Source organism: Ochotona curzoniae, unplaced genomic scaffold, assembly GCF_017591425.1.
Source record: "Ochotona curzoniae isolate NIBS_2020 unplaced genomic scaffold, NIBS_Ocur_1.0 scaffold_3208, whole genome shotgun sequence".
In the NCBI taxonomy this organism is placed as follows: domain Eukaryota; kingdom Metazoa; phylum Chordata; class Mammalia; order Lagomorpha; family Ochotonidae; genus Ochotona; species Ochotona curzoniae.
In genome coordinates, this window is record NW_024467106.1 from 11083798 (window position 1) to 11099111 (window position 15314).

Consider the following 15314-nt stretch of genomic DNA (forward strand, 5'->3'; position numbering starts at 1 on the left):
CAAATGTTGCATTATCTGTCTGTACTCTCTTGTATCTCATGAAGTATCTTGTAAATCCTTCTTTCGAATTTTTTGTCAGGTCATCAGTTTCCATTTCTTACTGGCCTGTAACTGGAGAGCTGTTGTGCTTCTTCCGGGGCGTTGTGTTTCTGCTCAGGCGTCTTGTGCTCCTGTGTTGCTTATTTGTGTGTCAGGTGGTTCAGTTGCTTCTACCATTTTTATAGAGTAGTTTTTGTAGTTAAAGACTTGGTGCTGATGATGTGTCCTGGGGTGCTGGTGGGATTTGCTTTATTGATCTTGATCCAGGTAGCACTTCAGTGTGTCAGTCAGTGTTGGCCATATCCGTGGATGCCCAGTGGGTTAGCTGCAGGTGTTATGGGAGAGGCTGTGCCTCCAGTGGAATGTGGCTTTCTTGAAACAGGCTTGCTGGCGGCCCTGGGTACCACGTGTTGAAAGTGCATGTTGCCCCTGAGTTTCCTCAGTTTGTATGAGGGCAGGGCCACCTTTGTGGTCCCAGATGGGTGAGGTACAGTGTGCCCAGAAATGAGGGATACCTGTCCAGTGTCTGAGGACCAAGTGGGAATCAGCTTGCAACAGTGTGCCAGGACAGGACACCTGTCAGGGTTGCAAGGCCGCACAGGTGACTTTACAGGGCTCGTCCATTCAGGGAGGTCTGCCTGTGTACTCCTCTGGGTCTTGCCTTGGGAGGTGGGCAAGGCTACCCCAGTGCTTCCTGGGGGTCTTTGAAGGGAGGGGCTGCTCTGCTGATTCCCAAAATGGTGCGGTGCAGGGCAGGGCTGCTCATCTGCTTCCCTGGGGTTCTGTGGGCTGAGCCAAACCACTTGGAACTGGCTGCTCCTAGGACAGCTGGAGGGCAGGGAGCACCAATCCCCCTGCCCCCCCACCCAATCCCTGCCCCACCCCAGGGAGCTCCTAGGACCTCTGTAGGCTCAGCCACCTGAGATGTGCTTCCCAGATCTTCCCAGGGCTAAGAATGGGGGAGGAGCTTTTGTACGCAACCCATCCTTCCGTGGGACTGTGCTGGAAAGTGTTGTGCATGCATTGGTTTATGCAATAGGTTGCTGAGGACTACACATCTGTAAGTGGAGGAAAAGTAGTAATGAAATGGGCTACATGCAGGGATGTGAGGGGAGCCGTTGGAGGGGCGGGCAGAGAAGCTCAATTTCTCTGAGTAGACCTTAGGATGTGGACTTGACTTGGAAACTATTTAAATCCTTTACAAAATTGTGACTAAAATAAAATGGGAGAGAGAAGCAATTTCTAAAAATTTATACCAAGGTGAAACAAGCAAATCTTATTGTATGTGACACAAGGAGGAAACATTTCAGCAAGTTAAGCAGTCATTTGACCCTACATTCCTGGTAGAAATATTCTAAGGGCAAAAAAAGTTTAAGTGTTGCTTGTAATAATACTGACTCCCGTTTTCTGAAACTATTGTATTTCTATTATAAAATAAAACAAATTATTTCATTAGGAACTGAGATTTCTTTTTTTTTAACTATAAAAGAAATACAAATCTAAAAGCAAAGAAATAAAGACCCTGTGATCCTAAAGCGCACACGTCAGCATCAACTTGAGATGTGTTTTCTATTTAAACAATTTATTGACTACCCATATGAAAAGATTCAGAACCAATGCTGATCTGGCACCACGTGCACCTTTAATATATAAACTATGGGGTTCTTTTCTTTTCTTTTTTTTTTTTTTAAGGATTTATTTATTTGGAAGGCAAAGTTGCCAGAGAGAGGGAGAGACAGACAGATCTTCTCTTCACCGTTTCCTTTCCCAAATGGCTGTCATAGCCAGGACTGGGCCTGGGCAGAGCCAGGAGCCGGACCTTCATCCTGACTTCCTGCATGGCTGCCAGGAGCCCAAGAACTTGGGCCACCTTCCTCTGCTTTCCCATGTGCAATAGCAGGGAGATGGACTGAAAGTGGAGCAGCCAGAACCCATAGGGGATGTTGGTGTCATGGGTGGCAGCTTAACCCACTGTGTCACAATGCTGGCCCGTTCCTGTTTCTTGCCCAGGTGTCCTTATTCTGTGAGTATAGTGCTTGAATCCAGTGGAACACTAGACAAGTTCACGTGAGAAGTTCCTTATGAGTGCTGGGTAGGCTGTGTGCAGGGTGTTAGGTGAGCGCCCATGAATGTTAACCCACCAGTTGGCCAGCAGCACGCCGTGGTGCCTCTGCACCAGGCACAGGAGAATTGAGGGAAGAGATGAAATTGTAGTTGGAAGGCGGAGCATCCAGGAAATAACCAGCTCCTATGGTCCATGGCACATGGGCAGTGACTGGGAGACCTCAAGTGCCCTTGGGTGCCTGGTGGAGCAGTGGCCAGCCTGGAATCCTGGGGACAGAAGAGGTGACATCTGAGCTGACTGTAGGAAGAGGCCAGGATTAGCCAGGCAGAGTGTGGAGTGAGGCTCGCCCTACTGCCTCATGGCAGGGGATTGGGCAGCGCTGCTCCCATCTTACAGCCGTGGTATTAGGACTCCGACCCTGGAGTGACTGTCCTGGAATATGTGTCATAGGGAGCCCCAAATCCTGTGGGCTCGCAGCCTGAGGAAGAGGATGAGTCAGTGTGGGGCTCGCAGAGAGCCAGACATGATGGGTTAATCTGAAAGGCAGATGAAGGCGACACAGGAACATCCGGGTAGAACATGAAGCCGGTCTACGCTCCTCGGCCTGCTGCTCCCAGGACACAGGCAGGGCCTGTCTTGGTCCATGGGTCTGTGGGTCGGAGCTCCACGTCGTCCCTGCTTTCATGGACGACATCTACAGTGCATGCCTGTCGGCTGCAGTTTCTCTTTCCTTAGGGTGGAGGGAGAGTTGCGAAGCCTTTTGAACAAAGGATTCTTCCAGATGCCGTTCCTCTCACGCCCTCCCCATTGTCTCCTGCGCACCTGACTGGCCAGACTTGTGTCATGACTCACTTGTATCAGGTCTTTCCTGGGGCATGGCTTAGTTTTTGCACATCTGGTTCTCACTTTTCCTACATGTATTTTACAGGTTTGCTCGACGTGTAGTTCATTTGTGTGATTTGATTGTAAATCCGACTACCGTTTCCAAGCTTGGGAACAAAGTGAAATGAGTCTTGTTAATAAGCTGCCAACTCAATAACTGTCCTCTTGGAGGTGGAGGTGCCTCCGTGTCGCTGAGCAGAGCAGGTGCCAGGGCATTTGAATGAGATGGAGGGCGTGGCAGAGTGGGGCCTGGGTAAGGGACACACAACCCCGTGTGTATGTATGCCTTTCCAAGGGGCAGACCCAACCATATTCTGCTCTGTAGAGTCACGCTAGTTTCCCCTAATTGGCTCTACTGCCCTAATCAGATTTTTATATCACCATTTTTTGGTCTCTAAAAGTTTATTAATTGCTTTGAAAAACAGGGAGAAAGAATTTCCCAATCCGATCCCCACCCAAATATTAGGATTTGCTCTCCAGATGTCCACACCAGTCGGGCCTGGGCCAGGCTGAAGCCAGCAGCCGGGGCTGTGTAGGCGTGTTGGATAAGTGACACAGGGATTCAAGCACCTGCGCCATCGCCTGCTGCCTCCACAGTGCACGTCAGCGGGACGACAGAGTTGCAAGCGGTGATGAGCAGTGAACCAGGGCTCTCCGACACAGGACAGAGGTGTCTCGGGCACCGGATTCGCCTCGGTGCCAAATGGCCACCTCTTTATCTTTTTAAAATTTAAACATGACTTCCAAAATGACCATTATGCTTTTCAAGTTCAAAACAACTGCAAGTCTCATCTCTTGCAAGGCCCGCTGTTGGCATTGGGCTTCGTCTCGGAGTGTGCCCTCGTGAGTGCCGGGGTGTGTGTTCAGATCTGCGAGGCAGGGACGTCTTGCACACAGCACGTGTCACAGCAGGCTCCTCCTGTCACTGGTCACAACCGCCTTTGATGTCGGTAAACAGGAGCACTGCCGCATCACCCTTAATGGCTGCGCAATTACGCCACTGCATGTAGGCACCACAGATCGTTTCCCAAGCCCATATGGAAACAAATCAGGCTGGTTGTTTTTCCCTGCCACGAGCGACGCTGACACAGCGTCTGTACAGTCCCCTTGTGTGCTTGTATTGTCTGCCAGTCCTGGGGGGACATGCCTGAATTGCTCAGCCGGCGGTTCAGGGCCTTCTGCAGTTGGGGCACTCTGGCTGGGACAGTGAAGGTGACAGTCTCCCCAGCAGCCAGGGGAGGGGTTTGTGCAACTTTGCCAGTCCAGTTGGCACAGAAAAGCCTCTCGTGGTTACCTTGGTATCTGCGTGCGTCTCTGTGTGGTTTTGTAATCCTTCCTTTGTGATGGGACTCTGGCAGTTGGGGTTCAGTTTTCTGATTCTTCTCAGTAAGGTTGGAGTTCATGTTCAGAACCAGAAATCCACACAGAATAGAGTTGAGCTTAGAATAAGCTTTATTGGGAGTGTTCCCTGGTGAGGGTCACTGATCCGGTACAGACAGCGGGCCAGGGAAGTCACGCCCAGGGAAGTGAGGGGTCGTTTTATTAGGGGGCTGTAGCAGTGGGCGTTGTGGGACACAGGAATGTGCCTTCCGAGTGTCATAGGCTCCCGGCAACCATGGTGGATCTGTGTGTCACTGCTGGACGGCTGGCTGAGGAGGGAGCCACCTTCTCCCGGTGCGGCCTGTCCAGCCACCCTTCTCATCCTCCTCCTAGGCCGCCCCTCACCCACCCTGGCTGGGCCTTACGTTCTCTCCTTTTTAGGTTACAGAAACGAAGGCTGAGATCACCAAGCTACACAAGAAGTTGTTTGAACAAGAGAAAAAGTTGCAAAGCACTGTGAGGCTTCTGCAGCAGAGCAAGCACCAGGAGAAAGTCATCTTCGATCAGTGTAAGCAGCACGTGCCCTGGGCCGGGATGCGTCTCACCTGGGCAACCCGCCCCTGCACGTGGCAGCCTGCTCATGGCACACAGCTCTGTAGACGGGCTCTCGTCCCACCAGGGAAACAGACTGTGGCATGGTGCTGAGGGCACACACGAGGGATACTGGGAAGGCATGGAAGTGGGAATGGGGTGGGGTTGGGGCTGCCTTGCCCCGGGAGGTGGGTGTGTGGACATGGTGATACTTGAGTGTGGCATGAAGCAAGGAGCGGATATGGTCACATGGGAAGGGCGCTGCAGTCCTGGCTGGGAGCAGTGTGGGCAGAGCACAGAGGTCAAGCAGAAGGCTGTGCATGCGAAAAACTTCCTACCCGTGTGGAGGAAGCGGTGAGGGAGATGCTGGGGTAACGGGGGTGGGGGACCAGGGGCACTGGATTGTACAAGACCTCAGGTGGCAGGCATGGGGCAGAGAATCTTCCCGTCACCTCTGAGAGCAAAAGTCTCCCTGGAATGGATGCCCCATGAGGAGGAGGCGGGGCACACCATCGGCCAGGGTGCTGAGGGCCCAGGGCAGGCTGGGGGCAAGAAATGCTATCTGCAGAACGAGATGCGGCTGGAGGGCTCAGGCCCTGCAGGCGGGGTTAAATCCTACCTCACCCACCGGGTGTGTTTAGAGAACTATTTCCACTGGAGGCCCTGACGGTGCAGCCCTGGCCAGCCTTCCCATGTCTGTACACAGATTTTGCTGTTTAGGAGAGATGCCAGCCACAGTGCCCTCCTCTCTGGGGGAGGGGAGTCAGCCTGCTGTGCATGGCTCTTGCCTCAAAGGCCAGCATCACCAGGCACTTCTGAGAAGCACACAGAGGGGAGTGTTGCCAGCTGTCGGTCCTCCTCAGCCTCCCCTGGAAACCTTGTGGCTCCGTAATGCTGGCAGGGCTGGCCTGTGGAGGACAGGACCTCGCAGAGGAGTGGGTTCCCAGAGATCTCACCCCTGGAGGTCCACTTGGCCTTGACCCACCATGGCCCAGAGCCTTGTCCATCTCAAACCCTGGACGCCCCGCCCTGAGGTCTGGCAGCTCAGCTGTGTGTCACTGCAGTCTGGCACGTGCCCTGCTGCCCCGTGAGCTAGCTTCCACTCTCTGCAGGCCAACCCTGGCAGCGTCAGGGAGCCAGAAGGTTCCTGGGGGCGGCTGAGAACCCACACCTGCAGTAGTCCTGTGTGAGTTTCTCAGACACGGCCAGCAGCATGGGCCTCCCTGCCCCTGGGAACCTGGCCGGCGCTGCTCAGATATAACGGCCCCCTTCAGACTTGGGCCAAGTGCCCTTTAGTTCTCTTACATGGGGAATGTGTTCTGTAGATCATTCTGTCCTTTTTGAAAGTTATTTTTAACCTCCACTGCCATGATGCTCATCTTATCTGGGTCACAGGCCCCTTGGTAAATCTCAGGAGAGCTTTTGGTCTTGTGCCCAGGAAGACATAGACAGGCCGCTGTGTCGGGGGCCAGGACTCCCCAGAGCGCAACCTCTGCCCGACCCCACAGCACGGGCTGGGACAGAATGAGGGTGCGGGACACGGGGAGGCAGCAGTCCTCTCTGTCCCTTCCCTCGATGTCACACACTGCAAATAGACTTTGTCACCTCCAGATGGAACTGTGTGTGAGGCAGGAAATAAAAGCATCCTTAAAGCCGCCCATGCCTCTGCTGTGAGCCAGCACCCCAAGCTGGGGCGGTGGGGGTGGGGCAGCTTACTACCCTGCACTTGGCTTTGGTGCCGCCCTCCTGTTCGGCTGTGCCTTTGATCTTCCCGTCCTCTGCTTTCTCCTCAGTGGTCGTGACCCACAAAGTCCTGCGGAAGGCCAGAGGAAACCTGGAGGTAATGTCCCTTGGAGATTGCTTCCTGCACCCCTGGATGGCAGTGAGGGGCGGCGGGTAACTCCTCAACGCTGGGTCCAGCATGACCATGTCAACTGCCATTGCAGCAGGGGACCCGGAAGCATATCGGTGCAGTGGTGGTCTTGCCTTTTCCTTGCTTCCATGGGTCTGAAAATCTCTTCTCTTCTCGGTCTTTCCCCAGCTTAGGCCGGGGAGTGCTCACCCAGGAACATCGAGTCCCAGCCGACCAGGCTCCTGAGGAACACGTTCAGCTGCCAATAAAGCTGTGGTTTCCAGCGAGCTCACACGCGTCGTTCTTGCGAGTGTGACACCCTTACCTTCTCCAGGACCCAAACAAGTGTGCTTGGCCAAAGAAAGTGCACCCGCTCCCTTAATGTGTCTGTCCATCCGGAGGCTGCCCTGTCCGGGGCCCTTCAGCCAGCACTGAGCTTTCTGGGAGGTAGGGCAAGGACCTGGAGTCGGGGCTGATCTCACCGGTGAGCCACACGGCCTTCCTGGATGCTGAAGCACAGGTCCTAAACTCTCAGGACTGATCCAGGCTCTTGGGAATTGCATGGCCTTGAGCCCAGTCTGTGTGGCAGGAACAGACATGGCAGTGCAGCCTGGTACTGCTCATTGGTGCCCTCCGAGGAAGTGCCATGCCTGTGATACAGCCCCCGAGTAGGTGCTTGGCATTTGTAATAGCTTTGATGGCAGTCATGACCCCCTCATGCAGCTGTCTGCTTTGTTGCAGGAGTGCGGGGTGGCGAGAGAGGAGGGGAGCATGCCTCTGTGTTAATTACCCTTTACCTTGGTCCTCACCCTCATTCCAGGGCTGAGTCCTGTTTGCAGGTGAAGCACTCCTGGGAGGAGGGGGCAGCTGGGGACTCCCCAGCCAGCCTCTGACCCGCGCTCCCATGCCTGGCTCTGCTCCCTCCGTCTCAGCCCCATGCCTGCTGCAGGTGCATGGAGAGGGGCCAGCCCAGCAGATGGGTGCCAGCCCACTTGTCGGGAGGTGCCCCCAGCACTGTTGCTCTGTTCGTTGGGCGCGCCTTCAGCTGGCTGTCCTCGGAGGCCTCCGTCCTCAGCCTAGCCCTCCTTCCCCAGCTTCCTGTTCTTCCAGTGCTTGCAGACTCCTCCCCACTTCTGCTTTGATCTCGGGGAGACCCTAGAGGGTCGCCCTGCCACCATCTCCCTGTCCGTGGGCTCCATTTCCAGCCAGCTTCTCCAGTCTCGTTTTGCACACCACAGTCCCCCTCCACCCCTCATGGCTGCCAACTGCTGAGAAAAATCAGGCCTCAACCAGCGTGTTCCCTGCCAGAACCTGGGCCGTGGCTTCCTGCCACCCCTAGGCCGAGGCTCTGACCAGGTTAGCGGGGGCTGCTGCTCTGGCCTCTGCCTGCTCACGTGGCCTTGGGCTCATGCGCAGACCACCTGCACTGCACTGCCCACAGCTCCTCCCAGCTCCAGCCTCTTCACCCACTAGTGCTAACGGACCCCTCTGTGCTCTTTGCCATCCTGGGAAACCTCCCCTCTGCTCCTGTGGCCCCCATTGCTGCTGCAGCCTGCCTGAGCCCCTGGAGAACAGTCTTGTGTGACCCAGTGGCTGGTGCACACAGGTGCTTGGTGTAAAGCAGAGCATAGGGACCGGGTCCTGGGAGCAGTGGGTGATCCGAGGAGGCCTGCCTCCGGCTCCCTCGCCAGGTCCTGTTACAGTGGGGCAGCCCCCTCTGGCCCCTCCCAGAGGCCAGGTGGTGACTTCGGTGCCAGTCAGGATCCCTCCTGTCCCTCTTATGATCTGCCCTGTGGCCCCCACAGCTGCTCAGACACAGGTGACCAGAGGCAACCAGAGGCAATGCAGCTTCATCAGCTAGGGGCAGAGGGGAAAGCAGAAGGCCAGGCCGGGAGACTTGGCCTCATGCTGGGGACCTCACTACTGCATCCCTGCAGCCAGAGGTCAGGACAGGTGTTCGGGATGGACCCTCCCTGCCTGGGTATCTGTGTGTGCATCTTCCCGTCTGTGCAGGTGCGCCTCATGCAAGCGTGTCCCAGCTTGGAAACTCAGGTTGAGGTCTGTCGTCATCTGTAGTTGTTTTTTATTCCAGAAGTGGCACTGTCAGCTTCCAAATGGAGGCTCCGTCTGCCCAGGGGATGGGTTAGTGCATGCGGGGCTGGCCCCCAGCCTCGTGCTTACATCTCAATCCCCACACCTATAAAACGGGAACAGCCTTCGCCCAGATCAGTGACTCTTCCATACATCTTAGTGCCCGGTCTTGAGCCAATCTGTGAAGTTCTAAATTAATGCAAGCATAGAGTGGGGCAGGTGGGAGCCAGACCGGGTTCAGTTGTCTGCTACTTGGAACAATGCTCCCTGCCTGGCATATGATCAGACATAGCCTGTGGGAGTCAAACTGGGTCTTAGGCAGGGGCGTGAGCCAGCAGGGCTGGGCGTGGGGAGGACCTTGGTAAACACAGGCAGATCCAGGAGCTGGCCTGCCGAGGAGAGGGCTCTGGGAGACTCACAGCTTAAAGGCCACCAGCAGCTTTTCAGGAATGTGACAGCCCAAAGCGAGGCATGTCTGTATTCCCCAGCTCAGTGGGGCGTGTGCAACATTCGCAGCCCTGGCTGGTGGAGACCCCCCTCTTAGGTTGTGGGGGAGAGCAGCCTGGCTTGTTTGGGCTGGACAGGGCCCAAGAAGAGACTGCAAATAAGAACAATTTGGACCTTGGAAAAAGCTCCATTGTCCCTGATGAGTTAATTTTACCAGCAGCTGAATTCAGGCAGCTCTGAAGCAGTCCTCAGAAAACGCATCAATTTCCATTTCCCCTCAGAGAAATTAATCACCACGTGCACCGAGGAGCTGCACCTGAAAGAAGCAGCTGCAGACGCCAAGTGCAGAGGGGATGGGGTGGGGGTCAGAGCGGGGCCAGGGCCTTCTGCTACCCCGCCTTGGCCGTCATGGTTGGATCTCACATTGGAAGCCTGCCTGCCTGTCATGGGATCAGGGGTTAAAGTCCTCACCACTCCGGGCCTGGGCCCGCCTGCATGGCAGTGGCCTCACAGTGCATCCTCTCACTGCTCCACCCCTTGAACCTGTTTCTCTAAAATGTCTTCTGGTTCCAGCTGTCCCTTGAGCTGCTATGGCCACACCTACCCTGAAATGCCATCTGTGTGAAGTCTGCAGCTGTGCCCAAGTACTGCCACCCTGTCCTTGCCAGCACAGCATCTCTGGGTGACCTGGGCAGGGGCCCACGGTTGAATTCCTGCACACAGTAGCCCCGAGAACGGTTTGTAAATGGCCCGTGGAAGAAAAGAGTGATCTTGGTAATAAGCTCTCAGAATGGTGGAGGCCGAGAGAGCTGCCTGGGGGATCCCGGCCTGCCAAATTGCCTCTTCAATCTTGGCCATATTTTAAAAGTCTAGCTCAAAAAAAATTCAATTATCTAAATCCCTCATCCTGTCTCCTGAGAAGCCTGCCTCTGGGACCACCATGTTTACCTCTGCACCCATGGGGCCTTTCCAGCACCTGCTGCTGGATCCAGCGGCCCTGGGGAAGGGGCTCTGGCTTGAACAGCGAGACATGGAAAAATAAAGCTACAGGACAGGCAAGACTCTGTTCATACTGGGGGAGGGTCTGCCCCAGGCCAGCAGCCTAGCTTAAGTTCGCCCATGGACCTCTTCCTTCCATCTGGCCATTTGTATCAAGGCTATCATTTCACAGCCCATTGCTTCTTCAACTCTTGCCACCCTTTGGTCCCAGGGACACCGACTAGCCTGTGCCCATCTGCAGTAGCTTCCCAGCTGGCCTTTCCACTCTGACCCCTACCTTCTGCAAGTGTCCGCATACCTCAGGAGTCTTCCTGGACAGCGCAAAGTTCACCATGTTCTCTCCCCAGTGTGAAAGCTGGAAAGCTTCCCAGCATCCGGGTCTCCAGCTCCAGCCCCTCTGGGCTTGCCTCTCCAGCCAAGGGGGCCTTGGCACATGCCAGGCCCCTGTAGTATGCTGTCAACCTGGCTTCACTCGCTGCTCATGGGTCAAAACCCAGTCTGAAAAGTATCCTTTGTCAGGAGCTGTCCCGCTCACTCTCACTGGCTAGAACTTCTCAGGGGCCCACAGCCCTGTTAGCAGCGCGGGACCAGTTACTGCCAACACCTCCCTACCTGCCTTCTGGAGGGCCCCGGGTGGCTGGGAAGAGACCTGCACGCCTTGTGGTCTGGAACATTAACCCATGCGATTTGGGTGACCAGCTTGGAGGGGGAGGCATTCCTGGGGCTGCAGGGTTGCAAGTGGCTGGGCAGTCCTCATTAGTGAAGTGTCTGCCTTAGCTCATGGGCTGCTTGGAATGCTTTTGCCAGAACCTAGTCATCCTCTGGCTCAGTGGGGCCACCTCTGCTACCCTCTGGGTCCCAGTCTCCATCCTCCGTGGAAGACAGGGAGTCGGAATCCCCATCTGCATGGTTTCCCCGTCCCTGTCACTGTCCACGCGAGCCACAGCTCCCTCCCTTCACTGGTGGCGTTAACAGCACAGTGCTCCCTGCCTCCGCCCAATACACCACTTTCATTCTTGCAGACACCGGAAGCTCAGCATTCACTTGAGAGTTTAATTACATGTTTGCAGGTTTCAAAAGCTTCTCTTTTGAAACGTACTCCTTCCAAACAAGCAACACGCAGTCCTTGCACATTGGTGGCTTTGGACTGACAGGGCTGGCAGGCACAGGGGTGTGGGAGACCCAGGTCACCCTAGCCCCTCCAGATTGGTGGGGGTCAGAGCTACAGATGTGGGGGGTGACTGGATGCCAGGAGCCCAGGTGGGACATGTGGGGGGGACAAGGGTAGTGTGAACACAGCCTCGGCCAAGATCTGGCGATATCACCAACACCTGGAGCTGCCCTCCTGGTATGTGTTTCCAAAGGAACTGGTCTGGTGTGGGAGACAAGCGCACAACTGGCTGTGCGGGTGAGGTGCTCATGCGAAGCGGGGGTTCAGGCAGGCCTCCAGGTGGTGGTATGAGGCGTGCAGGTGTGTGTGGAGCAGAGGCCAGTGCGCTGTGACATGGGTTTTGCAGTGTTTGACTCCTGTGGTGGCCTCGGCACATAGCTGTGCACCTCCTGCCTCCTGGGCTCCTGCACTGGTCCTGCTGCTTCCCTGTATGGTCAGGGGCCAGCCAGCCAGGAAGGACACAGGGGAGAAGAGAAAGCCCTCGAAGGCTTTTCCCAGCATGTTCGGCTACCAGAATCCACCCTTTCTGTTGTCTCCATGGTTGCTGATGTCATCCGAATCTATTTTTAAGGTGTCTGGTCTTTTCGCTCGTTGTGAAGTTTCCTGAAAAGGGCTCCAGAGATGAAACTTTTCTCTCTTAATTTTCTTCTGAGGACACTGCTCAGAGAGGTGAGGAGAGCTGCCTGGGGTCACACAGTGGGGGTCTGGCATTTGAACCAGGCTTTTTGAAAAATAGTATTTGTGTATGTGTTTATTTCAGACACACACACACAGGTCCCATCTGCTGGTTCGCTCTCCTGTAATGCAAGGATCCAAATTAGGGGACAAGAATCCAATCCAGGTCTTCCATGTGGGTGGCAGGGACCCAACCAGTTGAGCTGTCACCTGTTGCTACCCAGCAGGTGCGTCAGCAGGAAGCTGGGATCGGAAGCCAAGCTGGGATTTGCGCCTGGGTACTCCAATTCAGAGCACTGGTCTAAAATAGGGTCTTCGATCCAACCCCAGGGACTCCCTGGGGCAGTGCAGAGAGATCACTGGATTGACAGACACGTGTCTGTGTGTATGGTCCGTGGGTACAGGCACTGTGTTGTTTGGCAAGCCATGCAGAATCACTCCACATGTCTCCTGGGAGATTCTCTCTTCCCACAGGAGCTGCCGAGGGACTCTCCCATTCCCAGGAGACCAAGAACAGAGAAAGGCACCAAGAGGGACACGTGGGGTAGCAGACATTTCTTGGGTTACAACGAAGAAGGAGATGCTGCCCCAACTATTGCTGGTGTGTGTGCGTGCTGGGATGGAGGGTGGGAAAACACCGCCGTCTCCACAACCCACTGGTTTTCTGCCTTGTCTTTGAGCTGCTGTGTTCCCGCCACCTGCCTGCAGCCTTTGGGCGCTCTGTGGTCAGATCGACGGCTGGGCTGGGCTAGGGATCACCCCCACCCCTGCCCCGGGGGCCTCCTATTCCTCTGTCTCCTTCCCCCAGAGCCCTCCCAACGGGGCACTGCACCTCCTGATGATGTTCAGGGTGCAGAGGTGCTGCATACCCAACCTGTGCCACATGGGGATGCCTCCTTGGCCCGTTTTGCAAGAGAAGTCGAACTCAGTGAGATGAACCTCCTTGCCCACATGTTCCCTGTGACCCAGGGAGCCAGGCAGAAGCTGGGCTGGGTTGCTCACCCCATGCTTACTGAATGGGTGTGTGCAGTGTGGGGATGTGCAGCCGGCTGAGTTTGAACCCTCAGCCTGGCAGTTGTGGAAGCGAGTTCTTCAAAGCCAGTCACAGACTCCCGGTTACAGTGTCACGGAAGGCGCCTGCTAACAGGATCTTTGCAGATAACAAGGAGAGGCTGTGTTCTCAGTTGGGCAGGCGTGGCTTCGGCAGCACCCACTGGGCTGCAAATTCTAATTCCAGTCTCTGCAGCTGCTAATGTGCTTGTCGCTTGCAGAATAGACACTAATTGACAGGGAGCTAAATAAATAACGTGTAACATGAAAGCAAACACAAGCTTTAAAGGAAGGGATAAAAGCCCAGCAGAAATGATGAAATTTAAAACGTGGAGGTGGGGAGGGGTGTTGAAGAGTGTTTTCTGTACTCCATTACAGTGACATCAAAAGGCTCCTCAAAACACTTGTTTTGTGGTGAAGATACGGCATGGAGCCACTTGAGCCTCTGTCCCCATGTCATCACACTGGAGATCAGAGATGGAATGCTGTGGGGGAGGGGAGCAGGGTCTGAAGGGGTTGTTAGAACCACAGTGCACCTGCCTGTGAGGTGACATGCCAGCCCTTGACTCTTGGGGGCAAAGTGGGTCACCCCAAGTGTGCATGTGCTGGTCCCTGGAGTGTGAAGCACCTAGTGTGGGCTGACTTGCATCCCACTGAAAGCTACACTGGAGTCCTAACCCCCCTAGCACCCAGGAAATAGAGCCATTTGTTGGAGATGCACTTGGCAGAGGTCAGACGAGTAGGGTGGGCTCCTGACCCTGCAGGAATGTGTGCTGAGATGAGGGAGAGGCAAGTATAGGGAAGAGATGGCCGTAACCAAACACTGGAGATTGCTTCACTTGCTAAGGACATGGCGTCATGTGGTTCACAGTTCCAGAGGTGCCTTGTCCAAGGTTGGGCGGGCCATGCGGGTTTGGCCTCTGAATCGCTTGCAGAGGGGGAGAGATGGGCAGTGTGTGTATCTTTTTTTTTTAAGATTTATTTTTATTGGAAAATCCGGTACATAGAGAGGAGGAGAGACAGACAGGAAGATCTTCTGTCCACTGATTCACTCCCCAAGTGGTCACAAGGGCTGGAGCTGAGCTGATCTGAAGCTAAGAGCCAGAAACTTCTTTCAGGTCTCCCACACGGATGCAGGGCCCCAGTGTTGGGCCGTCCTCAACTGTTTTCCCAGGCTACAAGCAGGGAGCTGGATGGGAAGTGGGGCCGCCGGGACATGAGCCAGCGTCCATATGGGATCCCGATGCGTGCAAGGTGAGGACTTTAGTCACTAGGCTACTGCGTCGGCCCCAGTCTGTGCATCTTGTGTCTCTGTCTACCTCTTTGTGGCCTCTCTCCCTTCCTGTGCTACCCAGACTCAACTATGGGACCCACCGGAAGGACCTAATCTCCTGCAATTGCTATCACAGTGGCAGGGTTATGTTTCTAGCCTCGCAGAAGCACAGACAGTAGGCTGAGAGGACCACTTGCATGGGGGGTAAATCCTCAAATCATAGCCGTGGCCACATGAAGACTGAGGAGACCCGGGGGTGCAGCTGCAAGTCAAGCAAGACCTAGAGTCACCAGGCACCCCCAGAGCCACGAAAAGGAAGGAAGCCCCCAAAGTGGCTGGGAAGCAGTGCCCTGTCGGCTCCCTGGAGCCAGATTCGAAGGCTTGGGGACTGCAGGAAAAGTGGTTTCTTTGGATCTCAGCATCTTTTTAGAGCCTCAGTCTCAGCTGGCTGTATGTACGCCCAAGGTGGACATGAGGCCGAGTCCTGGCTGCAGACACTGCTTCTCAGAAACCCCCCCAATTCCTCCCGGCTGGTACTCGCATCACCGCAGAGCTGTGAAACGTGTCTGTCACCTGGTTTTAATGATTTATGTGCTTCTTGCCATCAAAGCTCTAAGAATCTTGCAAAATTTCAACTCTGTTTGTTCAACAAGGGCTTTGTGGGCTCCTCAGCCAAACAGGCCTGTGCTCCCAGGCTCTGCCCCCTCCCCCACGCTCTCTAACCCACCTTGCCAGCTCCCTCGCTGTCCCAATGGAATCCCTTTCTCAGGCTTGGCTGGCAACACTGCCCCCGTCCCTGTTCTGCCGCAGGTATTCACGGACTCTCCTCCCTCACTCCCCTATAATGTCACCATGCCGC

The 15314-nt window shown here is 55.2% G+C and overlaps 1 protein-coding gene across 1 annotated transcript in view; it reads left to right on the plus strand.

The window, feature by feature from the left end:
* Positions 1-7256, plus strand: part of CDK5RAP2 (CDK5 regulatory subunit associated protein 2) — a 173868-nt gene extending 166612 nt beyond the window's left edge. The window contains exons 36-38 of the mRNA XM_040963828.1: positions 4748-4874; positions 6691-6737; positions 6939-7256. Coding sequence (XP_040819762.1) covers positions 4748-4874; positions 6691-6737; positions 6939-6995 — 231 coding nt within the window. The 3' untranslated portion in view covers positions 6996-7256. The remainder of the gene's footprint in view (positions 1-4747; positions 4875-6690; positions 6738-6938) is intronic.
* Positions 7257-15314: the final 8058 nt, after the last annotated feature.